A 26,385-nucleotide genomic window follows, 5' to 3' on the forward strand; every position below is an offset into this window, starting at 1 on the left:
GAAATCTAAATACGTACATTATATTCTCATTTCTATGTAGAACTTTGGATGTTCTGTATTATCTTCCTCTAGGAATGTATTGTTTTGTTTTGTTTACAAAGACTTTTAAGAACGTGATGAGTACCTCGATGACAGGCACATACATCATGCGATTGGAGGACAGCACTAAGAAAAAAGCGCTTAAGAATTGGGCAGAGCCCAGACTAGAGCAAGCTGAAGGATGAAATAATGTTCCCCCATTATGTGGAGGGCAAGAGTCAAGAGTTCCCCACTGAAGATATATGAAAATATTAACCTATATTGCAGCAAGAAGTATTTGGTTAGATTTAAGTAACTGTAACCATCTGCAGGGGTTTTCAGACTTGAGAATAGAAAAGATATTACAATTCAGGCCTTGACTGTTCATACTTCAGAGCCCATCTATCTAGGATTGTTGAAAGAGAATTCTGTGTTGGTACATGGGAATGCAGGACTAGTGGAATTTCAGAGCACATTTCTAGTGTGTTTGCTTTCAAGGGGGTGAGTTACTTTGTGATTGATTATAATACAGTAGTAGATTCTTGCCTATTACAGGTACTCCGTTTGAAGTATTTTCTTAAAAGGCCCCTAGGAAACACCCAATTATGCAATCTCAGAATCTATATTTTTTTAGTAAAATCAGAAAATGGTAAGAATATGCATACCCATTTTCATCTATAGTCCCTCCCTGGTTTTACTCCCTGATTGCATCCCTCTCCACCCCATCCTCCATACATGGTTAGGTCAGGTTATTTCAAACCCTTTAGGTGCTCCTCTTTACCCTGGGAGTGAAGCTCAAGCTCCTTGGAATGGCATGCAAGCCCCTTTATGGTCTGGCCCATCTACTCCTCCAGCCCCCAGGCTTACTGCAGCTGAGATCTGTTCTTTGAATGTGCCGTGTTTGCTCATGCCCTGCTCTCTGTCAAGTCTTCCCAGCCTACCAATATCTGTTTGCCCATTGAAACCCTAGGGATGCCCCAAGTCTCAGCTTGAATCACTTCCCATGAGTCCTTGTGCACACCTCTTTAAATACTACTCTTACCAGACTGTCCTGGAGTAGCTCTTGTTGTTATTATTATCCTTGTTGCTGTTGTTGTTGCTATTTTCCTACACACTGAACTGTGAGTCAGCAGAGAGCAGGACTCTATGGTTTTTATTGCGCATTTACTGCTTGAGATTAGGGATTCCATAAATGTGTTGAATGAACAGAAGGTGGGAAGAAAGGGATGAAGGAAAGATGAAAGGAAGGAGGAAGGGAGTAAAGTAGGGAAGGAAGGAGAAGGGATTTCACAAGAGATTCTGACCTTGGGAAGATTATAAAATCCTAGGGTATCTTTAGTTATTATGACTTGCCTCATAAACTACTTCAATATTTATCCTATTTTTCTTGAAATTTAAAGTAAATATATACACCTATTACTTTTAGGAAAGGAAAATGTAAAGTCTTACAAAATTAAATAAATAGTGCTAGGGTTCTCAAATTTCAAAACCAATGGGGATCACTGTCTTATATACTTAATTCTGTGAAAAATATATATATATATATTATATACTACACACTTTAAAATCCATCCTGCCACCTTGTTTTAAATAAGCTTTCTAATCCTCTCCATATTTCTTGCTTTATTAGTAATACTTCAATAATTGTGTTATGAAATTAAAGATGGCATAAAATTCTCCTAATCATTTGTGAAGTGATTTCCATATCCTTTCAACATTTGCCAAATCAAGACTCAGTCGTGCTCTGTGCCCTGGATGATGTTCCCACACTACAAAGCACCCGCGTCTTGCCCTGGATGCTCCTGCTGTGCAATGGCCCACTCCTTCAACCCTGATTAAAACTCTTGGCCAGCTGGTGCTTGCAATTTATTTGATCAAAATCAAGGAACGACCATAGTCAAAAACAAACATGGGTTCAGCGTACTCAGATGAATGAATAATTCATACCTTCTCACCATTGATTAAAAAAAATCCCCAAGTCCTTCCAAGAGTGCCAGGCAAGGATGTAAATTATAGGTAGTGATTACTGTCATTATTATTATTTAGCACTTAATAGAGCACTTTATTTGCAAAGTGTCGGTGCTTTAGAGACTTAAATTGTTTAGTCTTATGCAAATAAACAGGAAGTAAAAATTGAAATGTACACAGACTAACATTAAATATGTGTGGGTTCCCCACACATACATTCTCACTCTTCTCACTCCTGGAGTCCTTGGCTTGAGGAACCAAATTCAAAGAAGCAATATACAAACTGCAGGGGCACTTTTACTTCAAATTTTCACAATATTAGAGATGCATAATGTTTTCCAAAGATTTTATCTTTGTGTTATTGACTGATAATTAATATTATGGAATTCGTGAAACTTCTGAATCACCAGCTCAACCATTCTTTCTTTATAAATGGAAGTGGTTCCAGAAGTAATGAAGACATGAAGAGGCTTTTTCTCTTTGCCTTTTCTTTAAGCCCATTGATGCACATTGGATTCACAGAAACATTCTCTGTATCCACTAGACTCCCTTACATTTATAATTCAGGATATGAATCTTAAATTTCAATTGCCCATAATAGGAAAGTTTTTCTGGAGTATGTTTTCCAAGCTACATGCATAACTGTTGCGTGAGTAACATTGTGTGAAATGCCATGTTGCAGCATCCCTGGGTCTGCAGTTTGTGCCTATGACATGCTTGACATTGCCAATGTTTTTACTGGAAGATTCAAAGAACAGAAGTCTCCAGATTCCACCTGGACACCAGTTCCTGATGAACGAGTGCCTAAGCCCAGGTACATGCAAATATTTATATGGCTATTCGGAACTTGTAGAAATGGTGCAGCTTGCTGCTCTGATAATGAACATCCTGTGAACTGCACACCAGTGTCCTCCAGGCTAGCCATGTAAATACAAATGCTGGAACAACAGAAAAGCCTGTGCAGTCATTTGCCTTCATGCACTTAACCAAAACTCAGCGTTCCCTATAGTTGTATTCAGTATATTCCAAACAATGGCTCGCCAGTCTTTGCTTACCTCTATATCTGTGGTTTGTCCAAGGTGATCCTAGGATGATAGGAAGCATCTGGTCCAGCCAGCCCAATGGTCTATAATTGAGTAAACTGAGGTTCAGAGAGTTACTGTGTAAACTCACACAGCTGGGTAGATTATTTCTACCACTCCTCCCTGCTTCCCTTCAATTTTACAGAGACCCATGTCTTTAAACCCTAATAAAATGTGAAATATAACTTGTGTTCTCTGGACTTTGTGACCAGGCTGGATTATAGCTGAGTCGAGGATTCCAGGCCATGGGCAAGAAGAGACCAGAGGGTACAATGGCCCCTTAGGATGTCTCTGGTCTGCCAGGTTCTGATCTGCTTTGGGTCCAGATGCAGTGCAGATTTCCCGCTCCTCAAACTGTGTCCCAGATGGCTTTCATGGGGAACCTATCTTCCAGAGACAATCCAGAGATCTCTTGGTCCTATGTAATTTCCTTCAAATCCTCACACTAAACCAGTTAATTCATTCTTTCTAACTGGGACGGGATGAAACTCCCCTAACCCTGTGTCTGCACTCTTCATGTGGCAAACCCTGCATACCTCCATTACAGCATTTGCAATCTAAGTTAGATAGAAACCTCCCTATCTGCCCAGCTTTCTAGACTGAATTTGTGCCCTCTGGATGGAAGCCCGATGTCTTCTTAATTTTTTGGTTTCCAACTCTCCTCCAGCATCCAGTTCTCCCAACAAAATTCCTAGCCCAATTCATTTAATTGAACTAACTTAGATAATGTGAACCACTATACCCAGGGGAGAAAGCCCAGTGGTCTTCATCACCTGAATTATCTGGCACATGCATACTCTGTTACTTATGGAGAGCAGACTAAGTGCAAAGAGCACACCCTGACAACCTCAGATAGATTCTCCAAGATGTTGCCTGGGATTGTCAGCTACCTTCTAGGTAAGCAGGAAGAGGACTTAAGCCTGAGGAATGAGGTTTCGGGGAGTACTTATGTAATATGCTCCCCTTCATGTGTAAAGATGGTGTCAGCCATCAGCAGGCCACATACTTTAAGTGATTTTCTCCTGGTGGTAGCATGTTTATCCTCAGCCTTCCAGCTGCCTGCCTCATCACTCTTACAGACATCAGGATGCTTTCAGGGGGCCGGCTGGCTTAGTGCCATGGAACAGCGTGTGCTTGGGGCTAGATCACGGCAGCATTGTCAGGGTCCAATTTCCTCTCGTGGACCAGCAGGCAAACCAGGTGTCTGGACAGGATTGGCATCAGTCTTTGCCCGATCTGACTTTGCTGAGATGTCCCTTGACTCCTGAACTCATAAAATTTCCTGTAGAAATGAATTTTCATTGTCATTGTTCAGTAGTCAAGAAATGGTCTTCCAGGAGAGAATCTTCAGTGTAATTGGCTTTTCATAGCTGCCCAAATCAAACAAAAACAAAAACAACAATAAAAACAAAACCTGAATGTTCTCTGACCCTCCGGTAATGAAAGATGGTTATATCGAGTCTTGCTGGCACGTATGCTGGCTGGCGGCTTTTTGAATGCCTTTGTTTTCTATGTTGTGAAAAAGTCAGCTTAATTCTCTCCTTTTGTAGAGCAAATGCCTCAAGAACTTCTAGCACAGTTTTAGTACAGGTAGAGCAGTCCCTGGGACATGTACAAACCACACATTCCCTCATTTGTTTCAAGCTCAGTCACCGTTTATGGGGTGTGTTTGTGCTTCTCAGGGGAGCCAAGCTGCCCCTAGCCAAGGCTGAACTGCCCTGGCTGAGGCTCCTCCTCGGGGTGGAATGAGGAGGCAGCCCGAGGAAATCTAAGCGGATTTTATTTGGTGGCATTGTGCATTGTTCAGCTTCCTCTTCCCAGCCTACAGTACATTCTCCCTCGTGCCAGATGCTTAGAGAAGCAGTTCATTCAAAGAATTTGCCATAAGGCATGAAACCAGCTCCCTCCCTTTGTTTCTTTTTAGGCCAGGTTGCTGTGCTGGCTCATCCTCTTTAGAAAAATATGCAACCTCCAATGAGTTTCCTGATGATACCCTGAACTTCATCAAAACGCACCCGCTCATGGATGAGGCTGTGCCTTCCATAATCAACAGGCCATGGTTCCTGAGGACAATGGTCAGGTGGGTGTCAAGCAAACTATGTTCTAAATGGATTTCCCCTACTCCATCTTGTGCTCATAGAACCTCTCGGTGGATCATGCTTTGAAATGCCACAAACATCTTCTGTTATCCTGGGCATCGATTCAGTTATGAAATGCCGGCCGGTTGGGTGGATGCCACCAAACCTCCATGACTACATTCCCAGTAAGAAGAGTTCTGATATTTTAAGGCTAATTGGATACATGCCAGCAATTAGAGGAAACAGAGATATCTCCTTCCAGGTTAGCCCATTAATTCAATCTGTGCAAAAGAAAGAAACAGCGAAGGAGAATCAATCAATGGATATGGATACCTGTTTGGTTGGATATGGTCGCAAACATGCTGCAGATTCCATGTGAGCCCTGTCCCTGGGTTGTTAGCTGTCAAACGGAGCATGGACAAATGGAGCATTTGCACAAGTATACCAGCACGAAGGATTCATACTTGAGCATTTGTTAGCATCTGAAGTGGTGGCCAACAGAGAAGGGATAGCTGATTAGAAATCTATGACAGCATTAAATAGTCCTCCTTGTGTTTATTTTGGAGCTTATTTCCAAACAATTCCACAGGCTTTCCCAAGTGCTATCCAGTTGTGGGAGTCATCAAACAAAATGTTAATTAACTTTACCACCCTTTTTAAACAGTGACTTTATTGAAAGATATGAAAGTACTATAATGGCTGTTGCCCATAAGATGGAAACCACGATATAAAATTTGCAGAAGGGCCCATGTTTTCTGGTTCCTGCCATTGTGCTTAGGAAAAATAGATATCTAAGGAGTATTGAATGACTGAGAGATTTCAGAGAAAGAGGATGCCCAATAGGACTTCTCGTAGGCTTGTGACAGGAGTGATGCCCTTCACCTTTGGCTTTAAATGGATCCTGTTTGTCATGCACATTCTTATGTTTATTAATAGTGACATCAGCACTCCATTTCCCCATCCTTCAGAACTCTTAGCCCCTATCCATGCAATCGGAAAGCCTTCCAATCTGACATGTTGTTGACAAGGTTTTGAACCTCAGAGGAAGGGTATGGAAAAATGGTAGCCATTGCTTTTCTTTTCAGTGTTAAATGAAATGTTAAATGAGTTCACTCATTATTTCTTCCCCTCTTCATAGGAGACATCAGCTTTTCCTTGTTGCTCATGGAAGGGACAATTGCTGAGTGGTTTCAGATGGTTATGACTGTCTATTTATTATGGAACTTGGCCTGTACACACACATACCTCCTTCCTCCCCTTGGAGCCATACTAATGCTCTGCATATGGAAATAAAGGACAAGAACAGCTTGAGAGCATTATTCATGTGCATATATTTTTCTTGAGGTTATTACTAGAAAGCTATGTCACAATTGTTTGAAGTGGAAAAGGGGACAGTTTAATGATAGACCAACAAAGAGATACAAAATGTGATCCTGTCATTTTAGATACCGCCTGACCAAAATTGCCGTGGACACCGCTGCTGGGCCCTATCAGAATCACACTGTGGTTTTCCTGGGATCAGAGAAGGGAATCATCTTGAAGTTTTTGGCCAGGATAGGAAACAGTGGTTTCCTAAATGACAGCCTTTTCCTGGAGGAGATGAGCGTTTACAACCCTGAAAAGTGCGTAGAATGTTTGATTCTTTCTTTGTAATTATTTATGTTACGGTGATCCCTTTCTTTCAGAGAAAGTCATGCCAGACTTAGGTTTTATGCATTTTTAGATGACTTTTAATATTATTTGTAAAAATCTTTTAATACATAAAAAGCATTATTTTCTCCTTGCCAATAAAGCATGTGTTTATATAGATACACATGTATATATGTATGTTTATGTGTATATGTGTGTGTGTACGTGCAGGCATAGGATCTATTTCATCTTCATTAGATCGATTAAAAGATGACGTTGTGGGCTGGCAGGTGGGTGTGAGGGTGGTGGCAGGAAAAAGAAAACTGACCCAAGAGAGCCTATTAATGATATTATCTTGCCTTATAAAATTAGGTGTAGCTATGATGGAGTAGAAGACAAGAGGATTATGGGCATGCAACTGGACAAAGCAAGCAGTTCTCTGTATGTTGCATTCTCCACCTGTGTGATCAAAGTTCCCCTTGGCCGGTGTGAACGACATGGGAAGTGTAAAAAGTATGTATGTTGCCTCATTGACCATTAGAAAGTCCACAGTGCTTAGAAAGGAATCCTAGGTAGCTCATGGTCATCCTCTTCCTGCAGAACCTGTATCGCCTCCAGAGACCCATATTGCGGGTGGGTAAAGGAAGGAGGTTCCTGTGCCCACCTGTCACCCGGCAGCAGGTAAGGAGCCTGAGGTGTGGGAGAGGGTAAAGTGGCCTTTTGAGGCTATGCATTTTAGATGTATGACTAATCGTGCTCGCACACACCACCACCACATGGTCTTCTGTGCACAAACCTCAGCAGTGGGACTGCGAGGCATTCTCCTTCCATTCCTCATCTCACAGAGCACTCCAGCATCACATGTGGCAGATTTCCAATTTATTAATCATCCATCCTCAGACTGACTAAAAACACAGAGAAAAGAAACACAGTGGGCTTCTAAGTATTCCCTGGAGAGAGGGACAAGAAGGTGTGAGACTTGATCACTGTGGTGCGAGAACAGCAGAGAAAAGGAGCAACAGGGTACCAATTAGATTAGTGATGTGGTTTGTCCAGCTGTAGCAAAACTGGCTCCTCTAATTGACCAAACAGGGCTGAGAAGAAATCAGAGCATTTGTTAAGCGATGAATTTGTACTGCAAGCATGGTGTCTACATCTAATAAACCTTCCTCCTGCACTAAAGAACAGTTGACCCTATTACTCATTAGGTAGTCAATCAATTCTTGGCAGTTCTCCAGAAGATCAGCTAGATCAGGCCAGCCTACTTTGCCTGTGATTTTGGTGCTTAAAATTGTTAGCCTGGCTTTAAATGCTTAGATGGCATTAGTTAAAAGGTTTCTTTTGTTTTTACTTGAGTAGATGTGAAATCCAAAATAACATTTGGAAAAATAGTCAGTGCATGCCCTAGACAGGTTATGGCAACTCGAGGAAGGTACCGTATGGCAGCACAGTTCTTTCTTAGGCATTCCTTCAAATTCCCCAGATCCAAAGGGGGAACAGAATCATCCTCACATCACTCTGAGCCTCCTCCCCCATTTTAGAATAGCTAGACAAACAGACAGAAGGGTATATTGATGACCACCACCTGCATAGTTTGAGGGAAGGTATTCCTATAAGTAAAGTAATGATAACTGTAAAGTCTGACCTGGAAGTTTGACTAATGCAAAGCATTGACTCACTAAATATCATTAGATCACTTTGCAATTTGCAAGTAGCAATATTGACATAAGACAGTGTTAGAGCTTTACATCTTTTCATGGGAACCCTTGAGTGAAAGAGAAAGGATCACAAAGCAAAGTGAGGGAAACTAAGAAACGACCTTTCTATATTCAAGTTGAGACCAAAGGTAATGAGACTGATTTTTAAAAATAATTTTTTAATTTGATATGAGAATCTCAAAACTGTTCCCTTAAAGATCTCCTTACATACTTCATTGCTGAAGACATGTGGAACTCTCCTTGGGAAGTGATTTTCATTACCACTAGAAATCTTTATCTTTTGAAGTTGAATTTGATTTTTACCACAGCAAAAAGCATTGGAAAGCAAATATGGTGGATTATTAGATCAAGGTGTCACTTTCAAAATAGTGTCCCTATATGGCTCATAAATAAGTTCTGAAGGCAGCTGCAAAAATGGGAGTTTCAATTATGTTGTGGGACAAAGCACAGTTTCCCCCAAAAAGGCTAGTATTCCTTTGGATGATTCCAGTGTGCTTATTTTAAAAATAAAAATAGATATTATTAAGATTGGTCTTATTGTTATAAAGCCTGTACAGCCCAATGGTGACCAAGTGGATTTGAAATAAAAGTGAGCATGTAGAGGAGTGTGAGGGTAATAGTCCTGAGGATGGGGTGTAGGGCTGGGAGCAAACGAAATACCTGAGTGGTCTCAGCAAAATGCACCACCATGTCCTGTCACCTTCACAGGCCGTGCATATCCGCCAGCCATTTGTACCTTTGAACACCCTGTTATACAAGTTATTTCTAAGCAAAGAAACAGATAAAGATCTAGGAAGGTAAGAGTTGATATGAAAGAGAAAGTAGAGAGGAAAAGACCTATTTTTTTTAATTCATAGACTTCTAAATCACTTATATAAGAAATGTATGTTAACATTTAAACTTTTTAAATGTTTAAGAAATTCTCAGGGAATTAGAGAAAAAGAAGGATATAAATAATCCACAAACTAATATTTGAATTAACTGCTTAAACCATGGCTTTTCTTTGGAAATTCATGTTTAAGACTCATTTCTGTAAACTTCAGAGAGAAATTTTCAAGCTATCATCTCCTTTTTTCGCATCTTGTGATCAGTTTCTCAAACTGTGCTAGTTTCTTTAGTGAAATTTAAGACTCATTCTGGAATACTGACTCATATAATTGAATTTGTTTCTGTCTTTCTTCTCTCCCCTCCTTTTTTTAAAGACTGACTTTTGAACAGGACATAGAGCGTGGCAATACAGATGGCCTGGGGGACTGTCACAGTAAGTAAAGCTTTTATCCATGTTTATCTTTGGGCAAAGATGCTTTTATCAAATGGCCTAGAAACATTAGCCCACATGTGGAATTGTGTGCAGCTGGTGCTAAAACATGCATAAATAACAGACATCATCTTCTAAATATCAAATAAAGAAAATAGTATGTTTTAAAGCCAGTGTTGTCACTGTTGTTGCTATAAATGCTGGCCCCTGTTTCATTATTAGAATGCTGTGGGGAATAGATTGACTCTAGAGGATATTAATTATAGCAGAGCAGTAAGTTATATCAGTGTTTCCATTAAAAAACCACGGTTTTGTGGGCCGGCCCTATGGCACAGTGGTTAAGTTCGGCACGCTCCGCTTCAGCAGCCTGGGTTCATGGGTTTGGATCCTGGGTGCAGACCTACACCACTTGTCAGCCATGCTGTGGCTGCAACCCACATATAAAGTGGAGGAAGATTGGTTGACACAGATGTTAGCTCAGGGCTAATCTTTCCCAAGTAAAAAAAGAGGGAGATTGGCAACAGATGTTAGTTCAGAGCAAATCTTCTTCAGCAAAACAGACAAACAAATGAGCCACAGTTTTTGTTATTTTTATTATTAACTACTGTTTACTGTAATTTTTAGCCAAATAATAGAAAGATTGATCACTGTAAAAATTCTAGCTTTTTAATTGAATGGGACTGTTTTATTCTCCTTGAACATATCAGTTGACAAAAGTAATTATTTTTTAAATTAGATTTATGTCTATTACCATTTGCAGTAGAAAAAACATTTTAGAAAGAACCCACTAAGTACAGGTGACCCAAAATAACTTTTTTATAGAAATTAACTTACTAGGCTAATCTCAGAGTTGATTTCAAAAGTTATTAAATGGTAACATTTTAGTCAGAACTTTATATAAAGGATTCTGACCCAAATTCTTTCTAGTTGTCCTGTGATCTGAGTAATAGCAATATTCTCCTGAAAATGCTTTATTAATGCTAATTTAGAGAATAATGCCATACTCTTGGAAAATATTTACTTTGCAGTGTTTTAAATGTTATATGTGATGAATTTCAAGAAGCTTGCATTCAAAATGGCACCAAAAAATCTCTCCTAAGGGAATGAAACTATATCACTCCTGATATTTGATTCTATAATGAAAATCATAGATATAACTCTAAATCTTTGAGCCATGAATACTGAAATTTCAGGCTTGAAGGTGCCATTCAACTTTCTACCTTATCTTTTTTAGAGATCAGATATAATCATATAAAGAGGGCGACAGGCAGCCTCATCTCCAAATTCTTTGCCACATATTTTTTTGTTTGAAAATATTATATATTGTTATATAATATATATATGTTATATATTATATATTCTTATTGATTATGTCTTCACACACAAAATTTGTGAGTTAAGAAATTAGTATAGGAGACAGTGTCATCACCAAAAGATCTGTGCTACTTGTGTGCTATGGGACAATCTGATGTTTGGTCGGTGCATCTTTTTTTTGGAGGGAAGATTAGACCTGAGCTAACATCTGCCGCCAATCCTCCTCTTTTTGCTGAGGAAGACTGGCCCTGAGCTAACATCCCTGCCCATCTTCCTCTACTTTATATGTGGGATGCCTACTACAGCATGGTGTGCCAAGAGGTGCCATGTCCCCACCTGGGATCCGAACCTGCGAACCCCGGGCCGCTGAAGCGGAACATGCGAACTTAACTGCTGAGGCACCGGGCCGGCCCCTGATTGGTGGATCTTAATCATATTGTAGTGCCTTACGGTTCCGTTTTCAGGGAAATAGGTGTTGGTTTGTGTGTCTATGTGAGTGAACTTAATTAGCTGAGTTTAGTAAATAACTTTCTTCATATTTTTATGATCTAGTGGTATGGGCATCTGTAGAAAAAATGAAGTGAATTGAATAGGTAAATATATGCAAAATGTGAAAATGTTTGTTACTGCCTGTATAAAGCGTCATTGCACCAGTAGGCTCACACCACACCTGTGTCCTCGGGCGGAGGAACCTGAGGAAGCCTCTGTCTCTAGCACAGGAGAGAACCTCAGGTCCGAAGCCAGTAACTGACTCCTTCATCTCAGCAGTCAAGCCTCTGTGTTTTCATGTGCTCCCTAACCTTGAACCCCACTCCTGCTGAGGCACGTAGGGTGCCCGCTCAGGGCAGGAGGTAAGGCTGCCCCTCTGCTGCCTTTCCAAGTGTCTTCTCTGCTGCCTGTGCCCCTGCTGGAGCATGAACACTTCTATTAGACTTACCTATTCATATATAGGCACTCAGAGGATTTAGAAAATTGGTGCACAATGACTCTTTAACAGGATTTTAAGGGGAAATGAGGAAATCATAAAGAGCCAGTGTCAGAAGCTGAGTAGCAGGCTGAGGAATCATTGATGTGACCCAGACCCACAGCACACACACACATATGTATGTTGCCTATGTGTGTGTGTGATTATTTTTGTTTTTAATTTCCTAACTAAAACCTCTGCTGAGTTCAGAACATTGTGTACTGGACAGTTCCTCACAGCATGGTCGTGAGGATGAAATGAGAGAGGAGGTAAAGGAAAAAGTGGTCCAGATGTCATTATTTTATCCATATACACATCCCTCTGTATAGAGTAGGGCTTAAATTCTCAGAATAACGTAAAATCACAGTTACCACTCCTTCTACTAACTCTTGCTTGTTCTCTGCCTCTTGGCAACAAAGGCAGTGACTTTGAGGAAACTCACTTTGGGAAGAGAAACAGGGGTGTGAAATCAGACTGAATATATAGCATCTCATATTACAAGTAGGAATTAAGAAGTACTTACTTAGCATTGGGGATCATATGTTAGCATAGTACCGTATTGGCTTGTTTCCACTTATCATGTAAGTCACACTGAGCAGACTGTTAAACATTAAGTAAGCTTCTTCTCCCTTTTGTCTTTCAGATTCCTTCGTGGCACTGAATGGTAAGGAAGACATTGCTCATAATTTAATGTCAATGAAAAGCTACTTGGGAAATCCTGTTTCACTAATCCTCTTGAGTATTTCCAAACCTTAGGTTTCTTTTTTAATTAATTTTTTTATCCTCATTATTTTTTTTATAGACATTTCAACTCCTCTACCAGATCATGAAATGTCTTACAACACAGTATATGGTCAGTTCATGGATTTCTTTTTTTTTTTTTTTTTAATTCTTCAACCACTCATCTCGTGGTAGTTTATAGTTTTCATCCCTAAACATCATGGACCAGATTCTTTGTTACTTCAGGGCCCCAATTCACTAAAATTATTTATAGATTTCATGATGCCTCAAAAATCACTCTGCCTGTATGAAACAGTTGACATGTGAGACTGAGTCCTACATTTTTAATCCACATAACATGAAATATGCCAACCTTAGGGAATTTGGTGAATATATTTAATGAGTTCTTGAGGGAGAAGAAATGGCTTTTGGCCATAAGTATATCCAAGATAAAAGGATAGTGCTTATAACTAATAGGTCATAGCTCCTTTACTGACAGAGTACCATTTCCCAGAATGCTGACTTTCAGGACAATCCCCTCTGCAGGAGGAAATCTGTACAGGGTGCAGATCCCAAGTTCTTACTAGCCAGAACTTTCCATTGTAACGTGAAATTAGCCATTGAAATTTAAGCTCACAAAGAGTATGAGTAGTTAGACATATTTTCAGTGAGATTTCTTCAGAACATATACAAGGAAGGGTGACGCAGTGGAAATGACGGGCAAACAGGATTTATCCCATTGTTCCTGCTCTGAAATACAAACACTATATTAAACAAAGCCATTAGGTCCACAAACAGAGTATTCTGAGCTCTTTATAAGTTGAAATGTTCCATTTCCATTTCTCAAAGTTCCCCCAAATGTTTATTAGGGTAAACTATTCATGTGTTTTTTAAATCTAGTATGAAAAACATATGTTTCATAGAAGCTTCTATTCTATTCATAGAAGCTTCTGCATTATAATGGGGACTGTGAGTTTCATTGATATGCAGACATTTTATAGTTTTTGTTTTTAAGATATATAACAGTAACAGTTCTAGTACAGTCTTTAAATGTAGAGGTAGGTCATAAAGGAAGGGGAAAAAATAAAGAGGAGGAAAAAAACAAGAAAGAAAAGAAAGCAAGTAGATTTAGGATTCAAGGAAGTATTTGAAGATGGCCACAAATGTGTTTAATAGCTCTATGTAAACTCTTAGTCCCTGTGTCTAATTAGCATAAATAAAAAGCCTTTCTTTGAAAGTCCTAAAGACTATCTTATAAAATAGAGCTGTGCAGATGTGGAAAATGGTGCCTGCTTTCTCCTGATTGTCCCCCTTGTGAAGTGAGGCATTGTGGAGTAGATGAGCCCGCAGAATTTGCCCATCTTTAACATTCTCTCCTCTATGATTCAAGCCAGAATATTGAACATCAACAACTGGAAGAGAAATTTCTCAGGAGGCAAATATCTCGCTTAGCTTGCCCTTCAGAAAGAGAATCCACATAGCATCTGCTCTTCTCCAATATCATACTTTGCAATGATTTCCTATAATTGAATAATCATTAGCAGATATTGAAAAATTCAGGTCTTGAATCTAATTGAACTAGCAACCTCCCCAGCATTCATCAGTCATACTAAGATCAATTTTAACTCCCAGGTAATTTCTCATATAGATAGAATAATTAAACCGTGAGATGCTCTTTATGAACAAAAATCACTCTCCAATCTATGGATGTCTCTTATTTCCTTTACAAAAGGGAAGAAACTTATTAATTCCTCCATATTAACACTTTAAAGGACAATGACCACTCGCCCTCAGCTCTTAATCAGTGGCTTCTGTGATGAAACTAAAGAAGAGTTGGAATTTTCCTTTCAACTAATGATCCTGTCCATTTCAGGCTAAATCTATCCAGTGTGAAGTGGTAAGATGATTAACTGACCATCAAAATGAGGGCTAGTCCAGACAGTACTTACAAAAACACAGGAGACTTTCTCCTCACAAACTATTGTAAGAGATGCTTATTTTGGAGTTAATAAACATGGAATAGATTTAATTCATCCATCAGCAAATATTTGTTGAGTGCCTACTATTTGCCACTGGACTGGGTGCTGTATTTATACCATCAAAGGAAGGACCAAAGTTTGGGGCTGGCCCAGTGGCACAGTGGTTAAATTCACATGCTCTGCTTCAGCAGTCTGGGGTTCACAGGTTCAGATCCCGGGTGCCAACCTACACACTGCTCATCAAGCCATGCTGTGGTGGCATCCCACATACAAAACAGAGGAAGACTGGCACAGATATATTAGTTCAGGGCAAATCTCCTCAAGCAAAAAGAGGAAGATTGGCAACAGATGTTAGCTCCGGGCCAATCTTCCCCACCCAAAAAAAAAAGAAGGACCACATTTTTATGAGCATGGATGTAGACTAGGAAGCCAACCTCAAAGTCTGGAATGCACCCACTGTTTCTAGCTATGTCCCCGTAAAAAGTTTAGTGACTGAGGGTAGGCTCATAGAGTAAACTACAAAACCAAAACTGTCTAACTCAGATAAAGAGATCATTTCAATAAACCTTGCAAACTCTCTGCTTGGCAAAATCTCTATGCAACACCATTTGCATGTGGAAGAACCTCTTTTTAGTGAATTGGACCCTGATTATTTCCCTTCTCTCTTCCTCTCTTGTATTGATTTAGTGTCTCTTTTTTGTGTCTAATTGGCTACAATCATTGTTACTAGGTTAGAGTAGTTTGAAGGGTCTCTAACCTCTGGAATCACAAAGACTTGTAGATATAGAGAAACGATACAATGCATATAAAAGTTAACTTTTAAAATCTATCTATTTCTTTGTATATTGTAAGAATAACACATCATAAACTCTATTGACTAAAATAGGACCTTTCTTATTGGATTAACAAGACAAAATTACAGATTCCAAATCTATTGACATTAAATACCATATTCACGACTGATTGCCTATTTTTGTAGTCTTATTATGGTTACAAAGTCTCTTAGGGAATGCACAAAAATAATGTAGCCTGTAGAATCAGATTCTAAGAAGGAATATAAGTGATTTCCTTTTAACATTTTTAGGCTTGGAGAAGTAATAATAATACACCTCTTTGATTTCAAACTATGGTCTGCTGCTTGCCGGTGCTCTGGCATGGTGGTCCTAAAACTTTTGAGAGTCAAGTATTGCTTTCTCCAACTGCTTCACGAGTGACACGTATTGCCTCTCCTCAAACATAAGTTTAAAAGATTGCAAAGCTCATGCTGCTCTGTTTTTTTTCTTTGGAGTACATCAGATGCATAGTTTCTCTAGATTTACATATAGAAAATGGAGATGTGGTGGGTATTAGACTAACACTTCAGCAATAGGAAGGAGCTGATTTCTCACATTTGTGTAAAACATTTTCCTACCTAACTACCATCTGGTCCACATTAATTTCCTCTCATAGCCATAGCTTTCCATTACCAATGAGTTTTCCATGTCTTTGCAGCATATGGGCCAGGAAATCTTTCTACAGAGAATGTGTCCCTTAGGCATATATTTCCCCTAGATTACTGTATTAAGAAATGTTCTCCCTAAACCATACTTATGGCATTACCATAAAATTGCCCCTTGAACACAGTTAAATTGAAAGTGCTCAAAATGTATATCAATTGAGGTAAAAGAAATTCTTACTACTTAGAAGAGAGGTTCTTTTTTTCCCTTCCCCCCTTTCTGACTCCCTACAAAGCTGTTTCTAATTGTTTGCTTATGCTGGGTGCTGAATTCTCTCTTAGGTTGACCATATATTTTATTAGAGCAATGTTGAATTCAAGAGTAGAAAATAGAGGCTCTATTTTAACCGTCAATATAACAAAAAAGGAAGTAAAAGAAATTCTGTATTTCCAATTCCAGGTTAATTTTCCTACCAGTTCTCTTATCAGTATTATGAAATGAGATGTGAAACCCGAAATGTAAAAACACAAAGTCTAGAAGCAAGCATTCTTGAGTTTTAAATGAACGTGTTTTTAGCAATTGAACATGAACCAGACTATTTGCAACAAAGCCGGTGTTTGAAGCTATGTGGGAGCCAAAAAAGCTCCACACGGAAAGGGGCCTCTTACATGGTACCAAAGCTTTGCGGTAGCATTTAAATGTGGTGCTTCCATAAAGATCGTTATAGCTTAGATGAGCCACTTGACTGGCTTGCTTTTCCTTGCTATCTTTTTTATATATACTTTGTAATTTGCAGCATTAAAGTCTCCTGGGAATCCCACTTCAATAATATTGTAAAAAAGAAGAATGCAGTGCACTCTTCATTCTACTCTTTCTTTCTGGTTGCCAGTATTTTATTTATCACATACATGGTGATCACACCCAAGGCCACTTGTGAATCTGTCCTACTTTCTACCAAAGGCATCAACTACACATTCACAGTAGTTGCCCTGCTGTCTTTTTAAAAATTGTTCAAGAGGTTGCTATAAGATGGTTTAATAAGCCAAAACCTCTCCTTGAAAATCACAGAAAGGTTCTATTTTATTTCTACCAGAGAGAACAGGTAGTGGGGCTGCTTTAAATCATTGTGATAGTTCAGATCAAAACACCTGACACAATCTGCATTTCACCTTGTGGGAGGAAAGCTGTGGAATGTATTCACAGGAAATGTCCAGAGTTTCTGCTGTGACTTGCAGCCTAGCCATCCTTATTCTGACATTATCATGGTAGGCTACTCTGCAGCTCATAAAGCTTTCCCTTTGCAATGGGGATCATATCAGTGAGCGAGCCCTCAAAAACAACCTCTCACAAGTGTGAGTCATGAAACCATGAACCTGACTTTGTCAGAAGGAGACCCAAAGGGCACAGCCATAACAACATGGAGCAGTTGAGGGCTCCATTCCAGGGAAAAGGAGGTGGAAGCAGGTCCTTTTAGAAAGCAGTCACTACTCCAAGAAAGAAGAATGCCTGTGAAGTTGACTTGCAGCTGAAAACTAGACACACCCTCCATGAGAAAGGCTCCATGAGAAAGGCTCTGGACAGCTGAGTTATTTGTGATGGGGGAGAGGCTCGCCCACTACCATAGACCTGCCCCATCAGTCACAAACGGTGTCCCCAGAGTGGACACATTCTGCTGTCAGAGTTGATATGGGAATACCAAAGAAGGATACTAGTATTTCTTGAGTACCTACTATGTGGCAGACACTGTTAGATACTTCAACCATTATGTCACTTTATCCTCTCAACACTGGGAGGTAAGTGACATCATCCCCATTTTATGCACAAGGAGAACCAAGGCCCAGAGAGGTTAAGTGATTCCCCAAGGCTTACTCAGCAAGCAGCAAAGATAGGATCTGGCCCTTCATCCTCTACCTACAAGTTCAAGGGGTCTTCTGCTGAAACCCATCCCCTAGCCTTGTTATTTCTAAGGCAATCTCCTTTCAGTCTACAGCCAGCTTGGGTGGCCCTCCTCCTGGCCTCTGAGCACAGGGAATGTGGGTGTCCCCAGTGATGTTTTCCCTAACTGTATTTGTGATGAAAACAGGGCACTCCAGTTCCCTCTGGCCCAGCACCACCACGTCAGATTCGGCGGCTCAAGAGGGGTATGAGTCTAGGGGAGGAATGCTGGACTGGAAGGATCTGCTCGATTCACCTGACAGCACAGACTCTTTGGGGGCAGTGTCTTCCCATAATCACCAAGACAAGAAGGGTAAGGCCTTGGAAATGCCTCTTCCTCTGGGGGGAGAGGGAGGGAAAAGTGGGGAGGACTGTGTAACTGCTTCCAGCTGAATCATAGCAGCTTTTAAGGAACCTCCAACAGACTGTGACTGAAAGCTTCTCAAAAAAGACTGCAACTCAGTCCTCTCTACTAGGCTTGATCCTAAACCATTCCCCAACCAGGGAGAAACCACACAAAACAAATAACACATCCTCTCGGCTTCCTCCGCCCCAAAGAGGTGTGGCTTGGCCCCAAGCAGATGCTGGCTCCCGAGATCCCTTTCCACTCCTCTTAGCTCATTCTGTGATGTTTGGATCCTCTTTTCCCACCATCGTGGGATGGCATGCAGTGCGGACTTTGGCAAGCACATGTAATGGAAGTCAAGGCCTGTTTAATCCGTGAATGGAGAAATAGCCGGGAAGAATCTTTTCTGGCTGGTAGCATCTCTCACTCTTGCGTGGTGCTGAATTTGAATAAAGCCGTGGTCCTGGGCCGTACTGTAATTGCCCTTAGAGGACAACAGCTCAAACAAAAATATGTTATTTAATCAAGCAGAATTGTTGTGCATTTAAAACGGAAAGGAAGCTGCTCTAAATGAAAGGGATTCTACTGTGAACTGTCCCAAATTCTCCCTTGCTTTCTTTGCTCAACTAGAGACAGGAAATGTCCTCTCTTTTCTCACCATTCGCTGCTTCTGGTAACACATCCTACTTTAGTTGCAGCTGCAACCAAAGAGGCCTTTACTTGTCCAAAAAACAGTCTTGTAAATCAGAGACTGAAAAGCCCAGTTATGTTGTGAGCTGTTTCCCCCCATTCAGAATTGTTTACCTCTATATGTTTTCAAGAGTTTCATCCAAGCAGGAATTTGAGTCTCGATGGCAGACCAGCCGCAGTGACCCTTGGACAACAGTCTCTAGCGTGTCCTCCCCTAGAGTCTTCTGTATCCATAGTTCCATCTTTACTTTTAGAGAAGACTTTCGAGGCAGGCTCACACGCTAAATTTTCATCCTCTTTTTTGTGTCTCATCTCCTGAGAGTGCCATTCCCTCTGCTGCTCTATGTGTCAAGCCGAAATGTGACGATGGAGCCCTTTTAACTTGTTCTTGGGCAAAAAGCTTAACTGATTTTATTACTGTTCTATAATTTATTAATATACCCTGTCCCAAATCTTAAAAATAAAAAAAAAGTGGTTTTGTCTCAGCAGCCTCCTTAAGTTAGAGGGATCCCCCCATCCCGAGAAAGCACCAGGCCAGTTGGTGATGGAACGGAACCGTCACAACAGGCCACAAGCCCTAGCGTGTGCCATTATTTGTTATGTGTGGCTCCAGCCTGCAGATGTGTTAGTCTTGGCCCAGTTCTCAAGAAGAGACAACTCAGTAAAATCACTTTGTGTTTGCCCAGTGCAACTTTCTGAAAAACCAAACAGCCTTTCCAGTAAGGCATTAAATATGTCAACCAAACATCCAGCCATTGGTTACAGTCATTTTCTCTTCACTTCGAGAGATGGGTGGCGTGAATTTTCTCCAGTCGTTAACTCTCCCAAGGGATGGAGGTTTTCAAAGAGTCCAATTAACACTTTGACGGATCACTTTCAAATTCGGCATTGTTCATTCTCTTGGGTCTTATTATGAATATTGACAAAGCTGGAAGCAGTCTACAGATTGTCAGACAATGGTGGCAGAGGTGACTGCATGGGTGTTTAACATGATCACTGTTCTCGTGCTATGAACTCCTTGCCTTGCCCTGTCAAATTCAAGTTTGATTTTTGACAATTGATTATGTATTTGATGGGGCAATGAAAATGAGTTGTTATGCAGAAATTAAAAAAAAAGATGTAGCTTAATGTTCCTTTTACCATGATTTTTATGATTTTAATTTCCATTTTGCTGTGAATTATTTTTCTGTTTAATGTTCATGATTTACTTTCAACTTTTGTTCTGTTTTGCCAAGCACTGTGTGGTATGACTTGGTGATGGCGTTATTCTGTTGGAAAAGTCTTTTCTTTTCTGACTCATTATGATGTCCCTTAAATTGACCCAATCTGTGATCCCTTCGCTTTTTTTTCATTCCCTGACGTGGGTGCCTTAATGATGTCACATCCGTGTGTGCAGCATCTCCTGGGATGCGAGAGTTTCATGGGTTTTCTGAGGGCCTCTGGCGGGTGCTCTTTTCACTGGGTCGATTGTCTCTTGGGAATGTGACATTTGTGTGCCCCAGGTTTAGGAGCTAAATATACTCTGGAATTGTTTCTAAAATACCGCACATTTCCCCGCTAAGCAGAAAATGTGTCCGCTGACCAGTTAGCTGAGGAAGAGTCAAGTGTCCCATGCCCTTTTTACTTTGGCCGATGGAAAAAAGACCAGTGAGCAAACGAGCCCACAGCTGTGCTTTGCAGCTATGTTGACCACGACTGGGCTGGTCCATTCTTTGTCCCACCTCATCCTCCAAACAGTTCCACATTTCCAGAGTATGTTTGCTTGCCTTTTTCTTTCTTTTCCTTGCTATGTCTTTCGTCTTGATTTAATCCTGTGCGTCCCTCACATTCTGTCAAAGCACTGTCCCTCACCTTGCAATCTAACCCCTTCTGCTACCATTGTTCTTACCCTCCCCCTTTCAAAATACTAGACTCAAGCCCTCTGCCCCCCCGTGGAATGTTCCAAGGCTCTTTCCTTCTACACTGTGAGTAGCATTCTGATGCTGTATGTATATAGTCACACTAACAAAGTGTGAGAAGAGACCTGCAAAGCACGCAGAAGCATTATCACAGAAAATGAAGCAATTTTCTCTCTCAGTAACTGGCCTTGCCCTTCATTACCCTACTGGCCTTGTCTAATGTCTCTTGTCTTTGCTGCTTTTCTTTAAAATCGCGTGATATCTTTCGAGCCCCAGATTCATTAGTGAAAACACAGCCAACTGCTCTGTTTTATCTCTGGGTCCCTAGATGTCTGGAGCCTGTAGACCCAGCCCTTTAATCACCAAGTTGATAAATTAGATGCAGCCCTGGCTACTTCTTTCTTGGTTTTGCCACATTTAAAAATATATATTATTTATTCATCCTATAACTATTGAGGTGGTAATGAGTAGTTACAAAGAGGCTCTAATTACATATGAATAAGAAAGAAAATCCAGTTTATTTTTAGATCTGGCTTGTCTCCCCTCACCCCCCTTCCCACAGCAAAAGAAATAAGAGCTTTCTTTTTTAGGTTAAGCAATCGTGAGAATTAATAGCCACTCTTGTGCCTCTTGTTTCTGACCAAAAGTAACAATACTATAAAACCCGATTTCCAAGAAGACTGCAAGATATGTGAGGAAATTAGCCATGTACCGATCTGCCAAGAGAACTGGTAGCATCAATATAAAATGTAAATGCTGACCGCTGCTGCAAGGACACAAGAATAAATCAGAACACAAGAAAATCCCCTTCTTCAGACTTTATTTTATAGAGTGCTTGTGAGCTCTCAGAAAACAGATAAAGTAGTCAATATATAGAAAGATGTTGCCATTTGATTGGAAATGCCAGAATTGTGGTATGCTTATACATTTGGGGAAATCCTTAAAGTGAGAGATTATCACTTTATTACATTTAGTCAAGAAGATATGCTCATTACAGACAAGGAAAAGAAGTAGCGACAGAATTTAAATTAGAGATCAAATGAATAATTTAAACTAAAATGTACAGTAAATGTTGAATATATTTTAATCAATGTACAAGCTATTTGTGTAAGCAATTTCTAGTTTGGGAAATAATATTCCGGTAAGATTCCTAAGATCTATAAAGGTAATGAATATATTGTCCACACTTCATAACCATCCTGAATGGAATTTTATAAATCACAGTTTTTCAATAATCCCCTTTATAGTCAATTATATTCCTCAAATACATCATAGCTTACAGTAGTATTGTCTCCAAGTGGGACATGCAGCAACCTACATGAGATGATTTAGGTGGCTTGGGGACACGATGGCCTTGAAGAATATTGAATCATGCGGTGGAAAGTTACTATGCACTTTTCCTTTCTCTTTCAGTCTTCTTGGTTATGTCAAGGCAAAAGTCTCAATTTGGTGCTTTATCATTAACAACTGCCTCGACTTGCTACTATTCCATTTTGACAAGAAAGAGAAAGATTAGACCAAGGGTTTTGCCTTGCCGCTGAAGCTAGCTGGAATTAACATTGTTTTGCTTTCAGTTACTATTATTTATTTATTTATTTAGTTTGGTTTGGGTTTTTTTTTTTTGAGGAAGATTAGCCCTGAGCTAACTGCTGCCGATCCTCCCCTTTTCGCTAAGGAAGACTGGCCCTGAGCTAACGTCCATGCCCATCTTCCTCCACTTTATATGTGGGATGCCTACCACTGCATGGTGTGCCAAGCGGTGCCATGTCCGCACCCGGGGTCCAAACCAGTGAAACCCGGGCCGCCGAAGCGGAATGTGTGCACTTAACCACTGCAACACCAGGCCGGCCCCCCAGTTAATTTTATTTTTATGGTTAATTTCTACCTAGGAAAAGTGACACTTTTTTCCATTTATAATAACGATATAAAGTTTCCATTTGAAATACATTTTAAAGGTAATTTGAATAAAATATTAAGTAAATAGTAATGCAGAAAGTATGGGGATATAAAAGTACTAAGGAAATAACACGGTAGGTGAGACTGAATGGATCATTGAAATTGTAGCGTCGGTAGTTAAATAACTAAAGTTTGGGTAACTCTGGCCTAGAGCAATTAAAAGAGTCTGGGGAGGATTAAGCTACTACCAAAACTTTTCTGGCATTTGGAAGAACGAGATTTAATAACCGCCACACCTTCTGTTGGCTGGGTTCTGAGTGTTGCAATTACACGATCTAGTCTCTTCTGATTTCTCTTCCAACTACTGAGCTTTGTGATTGGGAATGAGAAGTTTAGTCAAGTAGGAATTTAGAGTAAAATGGATTTCGACTAAAAAGAAATTAGTCATTCTAGGCTTGTTAAGCATCTGGCAAGATTTTTCTGCAGACCAGCAGTGAGCATCCAAGTGTGGACTTGTAGCTGGTTATTACCCAAATTGTGGCCGAGGGAAAGTTTACTTTCTGCACTCCTGCTTCCCGGCTACTTCTCTGATCTCTGTAAGGACCTTGGGCTACAGTGTGTTCCCCTGGCCTGGCAACAACCTACACTTGACCCTTTGTACTCTTTCCTCTCATTCAAACTTTACCTATTCTGAGTCACAAACCCTCAGAGCCAGGTTTTCTTCATTAACAGGCTGGGAAATCCAATTTTAGGTGATTATAGTTGATAACAGAACCTGGCCCTGATTGCTCTTGCGTTTTAACAATTTCTGATGCTTAAAATCTAACAGATTGGGGATCTTAAAGCCCTCCCGTTCTCCCAGTGGGGAAAGTGATTTCTTGGCTCCTATCAATGTAGGTGACCTTAGGGACAGAGACAATTATTGCTAATGACAGTAATAAAGGAAGAAAAATAAGCTTCTCTTCTTTTCCTGACTCCTAAACTTGGGCCGAATCTTCTCTGCCATTTCTTCAGTAACATTACCATAACAAAAATGTTTTCTGAGGCGTCTCAAGCAAAATTTATTACTGGCTCCGTAGCACAGTATTGGATGCCAATAAGGAGTTAGTGGCTATAATGGAGATAGACACAGTTCCGGTCCAAGAAATATCAAACCGCCAGACACACGAAGCGCACATAGACTGGAAAATGCACCAGAAAGCCTTTGCTACCACCATTGTCTTTGTGAACAAGGCAAAACCATGCACAGCGGACTTTAGAAAAAGATATCAGACAACTGAAGACAACTTAGCTGAACACATCAAGGACATAGCACTTGGAATCCGTTTTTCAGCCTTTTGCTTTAGTCCTTTCCTCAGTACCAATATTACAGCGGCCATATATCACGTGACAGGCAGGATGAAGGAAGTAAGGATTTTAGGTACACGATTCAGACTTAAAATTTTTGTAGAACTGCTGGCCAACTCAGACTTTTTTCGAACAGCTTGAGCTTTATTTCACAAAAACTAAGCCCGTGGTCATTGGCGTAGCTTTTATTAGTAAAACCTGTAGTATCCCAGCCATTTTTAAATGTGAAGGTAGAACAGGACAGTCTAGGAGCAGAATTCGGAGCAAGGGGTTCTGTCTGATGGGGAGGACGGCTAGTGGGAGGGACAAGGGGCTCCGACTTCCACCTCACAATCAACAATTCACTGAACCAGGTAGGAGCACGCGTGGCCAGGGCCCAGGAACACTGAGATGGGGACAGATTGCTGCTGTTCCATCAACCCTTTTAAGTTAGGGTTCAGTTAGTTCTGTTTTTGAGGGTTGAAGAAAGGTATCCTTCAAGGTTCATAAGAAATTTGGTATCTACTTTACTGTTGTTGCTGACAATGAAAAATAAAAGACAATTCTTGAAATTTAGTCCATTAGTATTTCTTTCAATTTGTAAACTGTGCTATACTTGCCCCACAAAGATTTAATATCATTTTTATTATTCTCTGTTAAACTATTTTAAACTTCAAAAATCTAGAGTGGGACTAAAAGAATATTTGTGGGAATCATTAAAAGCACATTATTTGTGGGGAGAAGAGTAGGGTTACTAGATAAAATACAGAATGCCCCGTTGAATTTGGATTCCAAATAAACCATGAATAATTTTTTAGTGTATGTCCCACATATTGCACGGGACGTTCTTATACCGAAACATTGTCGTTTATCTGAAGTTGAAACTTAACCTGGTGTTCTGTAGATTTATTTGCTCCCTGGCAATCCTGTTGAAGAGGCTGCTGATAACTTATTTAGGGAGAATATAAGATCTAATTTCTAGATTACATTTGCTCCTTAACTCTTATCCAATCTAGGATAACCCACATAAGAGGAACGAAAGTAAAAATTCCATTCTGTGAAAAATATTAACATTATAGTTAATTTCAGAGAATTAGCACTAAAAGTTATATACGTGTTTGAAATGTGATAGAGTAAAAGATTATCACTGAATGTAGGCTTTCAAATGCCACTTTTAAGTGAGGAAGGCTCAGAAATCACTGTTCCTAAACCAGGGCATGGTTAAAACTATTGATTCTTTCTGATTTTATTTAACCACAGGTTTTTTATCAATTATGTTAACCATTTGTATTTTTTTCTTCTTTAATTAGATGGCTGCCTTTTTTTTTTTTTCCATTTCTGTAGCTTTGAAGGGATGAGCTGATATCTAGAAAGCACTAGAAAATAATAGTTCAATAATGGTCTCAATAGCCCTAGGCTCAAAGAAAGGCGAAATGGCAACCTTCCTTCATTTCTTTCTTCATGCATACAATGGACATTCAGCAAACAAGTGCTAGATGTCAGCCTTATGCTCACTGTTTCAGTGATACTGATACTGATCTGAATTCAACATTAGCCCTGCACTCAAGGAGCTCACAGTTCAGCAGGGGGTACACACAGGTGACCTCCTGGCTAGCGATGGGGCAGAGTGGAGTCTGAAAGCTAGAGAAGTAAAGGAAAGAGGAGCTGGCAGGACACTGAGGGAAGATAAAGGGAGACACAACTCATTCCAAGTTGGGGGCCAGGGAAGGCCTTGCAAAGTCTTGAAGGATGAAATGGGGAAGAAGGCCATTCTAAGCTAAACAAGTGACACGACCAAGACACGAAGCTATGAAAGTAGAGAGTATAATGATAAAGAGGTAGGTAGTGTGCTATGACTAAAGTGATAAAGTATATAGAGGCCAGAATGGGAGTTGAGATTGAAATGATAGTCTGGAGCCTTAAAAGTCATGCTAAGAGGTTTTGGCTTTAGCTGTAGGCAGTGGGGGATAGGAAGGTAGATGGGTGGGACGAAAGGAGGGAAAGACAGAGATGAAGAGACTGATATACGATAGATAATAAATTGATTATTCAATCTTATTAGGTTATTAACTACATATGCATGATAAGTTTGGGAAATAGAATTTTGCAACAATCTTAGATCGGTTTCTA

General features: G+C 40.1%; 1 protein-coding gene across 2 annotated transcripts in view; it reads left to right on the forward strand.

The window, feature by feature from the left end:
* Window positions 1-26,385, forward strand: part of SEMA6A (semaphorin 6A) — a 126,575-nt gene that overhangs the window by 82,833 nt on the left and 17,357 nt on the right. Inside the window, exons 11-18 of one of the 2 annotated variants that reach the window (XM_046667591.1) lie at window positions 2,669-2,800; window positions 4,993-5,148; window positions 6,592-6,768; window positions 7,148-7,288; window positions 7,376-7,456; window positions 9,696-9,754; window positions 12,673-12,693; window positions 18,248-18,412. In XM_046667591.1, the coding sequence (XP_046523547.1) occupies window positions 2,669-2,800; window positions 4,993-5,148; window positions 6,592-6,768; window positions 7,148-7,288; window positions 7,376-7,456; window positions 9,696-9,754; window positions 12,673-12,693; window positions 18,248-18,412 (932 nt within the window). The remainder of the gene's footprint in view (window positions 1-2,668; window positions 2,801-4,992; window positions 5,149-6,591; window positions 6,769-7,147; window positions 7,289-7,375; window positions 7,457-9,695; window positions 9,755-12,672; window positions 12,694-18,247; window positions 18,413-26,385) is intronic. The other variant, XM_046667592.1, reaches the window with a different exon arrangement.

This window comes from Equus quagga, chromosome 7 (genome assembly GCF_021613505.1).
Source record: "Equus quagga isolate Etosha38 chromosome 7, UCLA_HA_Equagga_1.0, whole genome shotgun sequence".
Classification (NCBI taxonomy): Eukaryota; Metazoa; Chordata; class Mammalia; order Perissodactyla; family Equidae; genus Equus; species Equus quagga.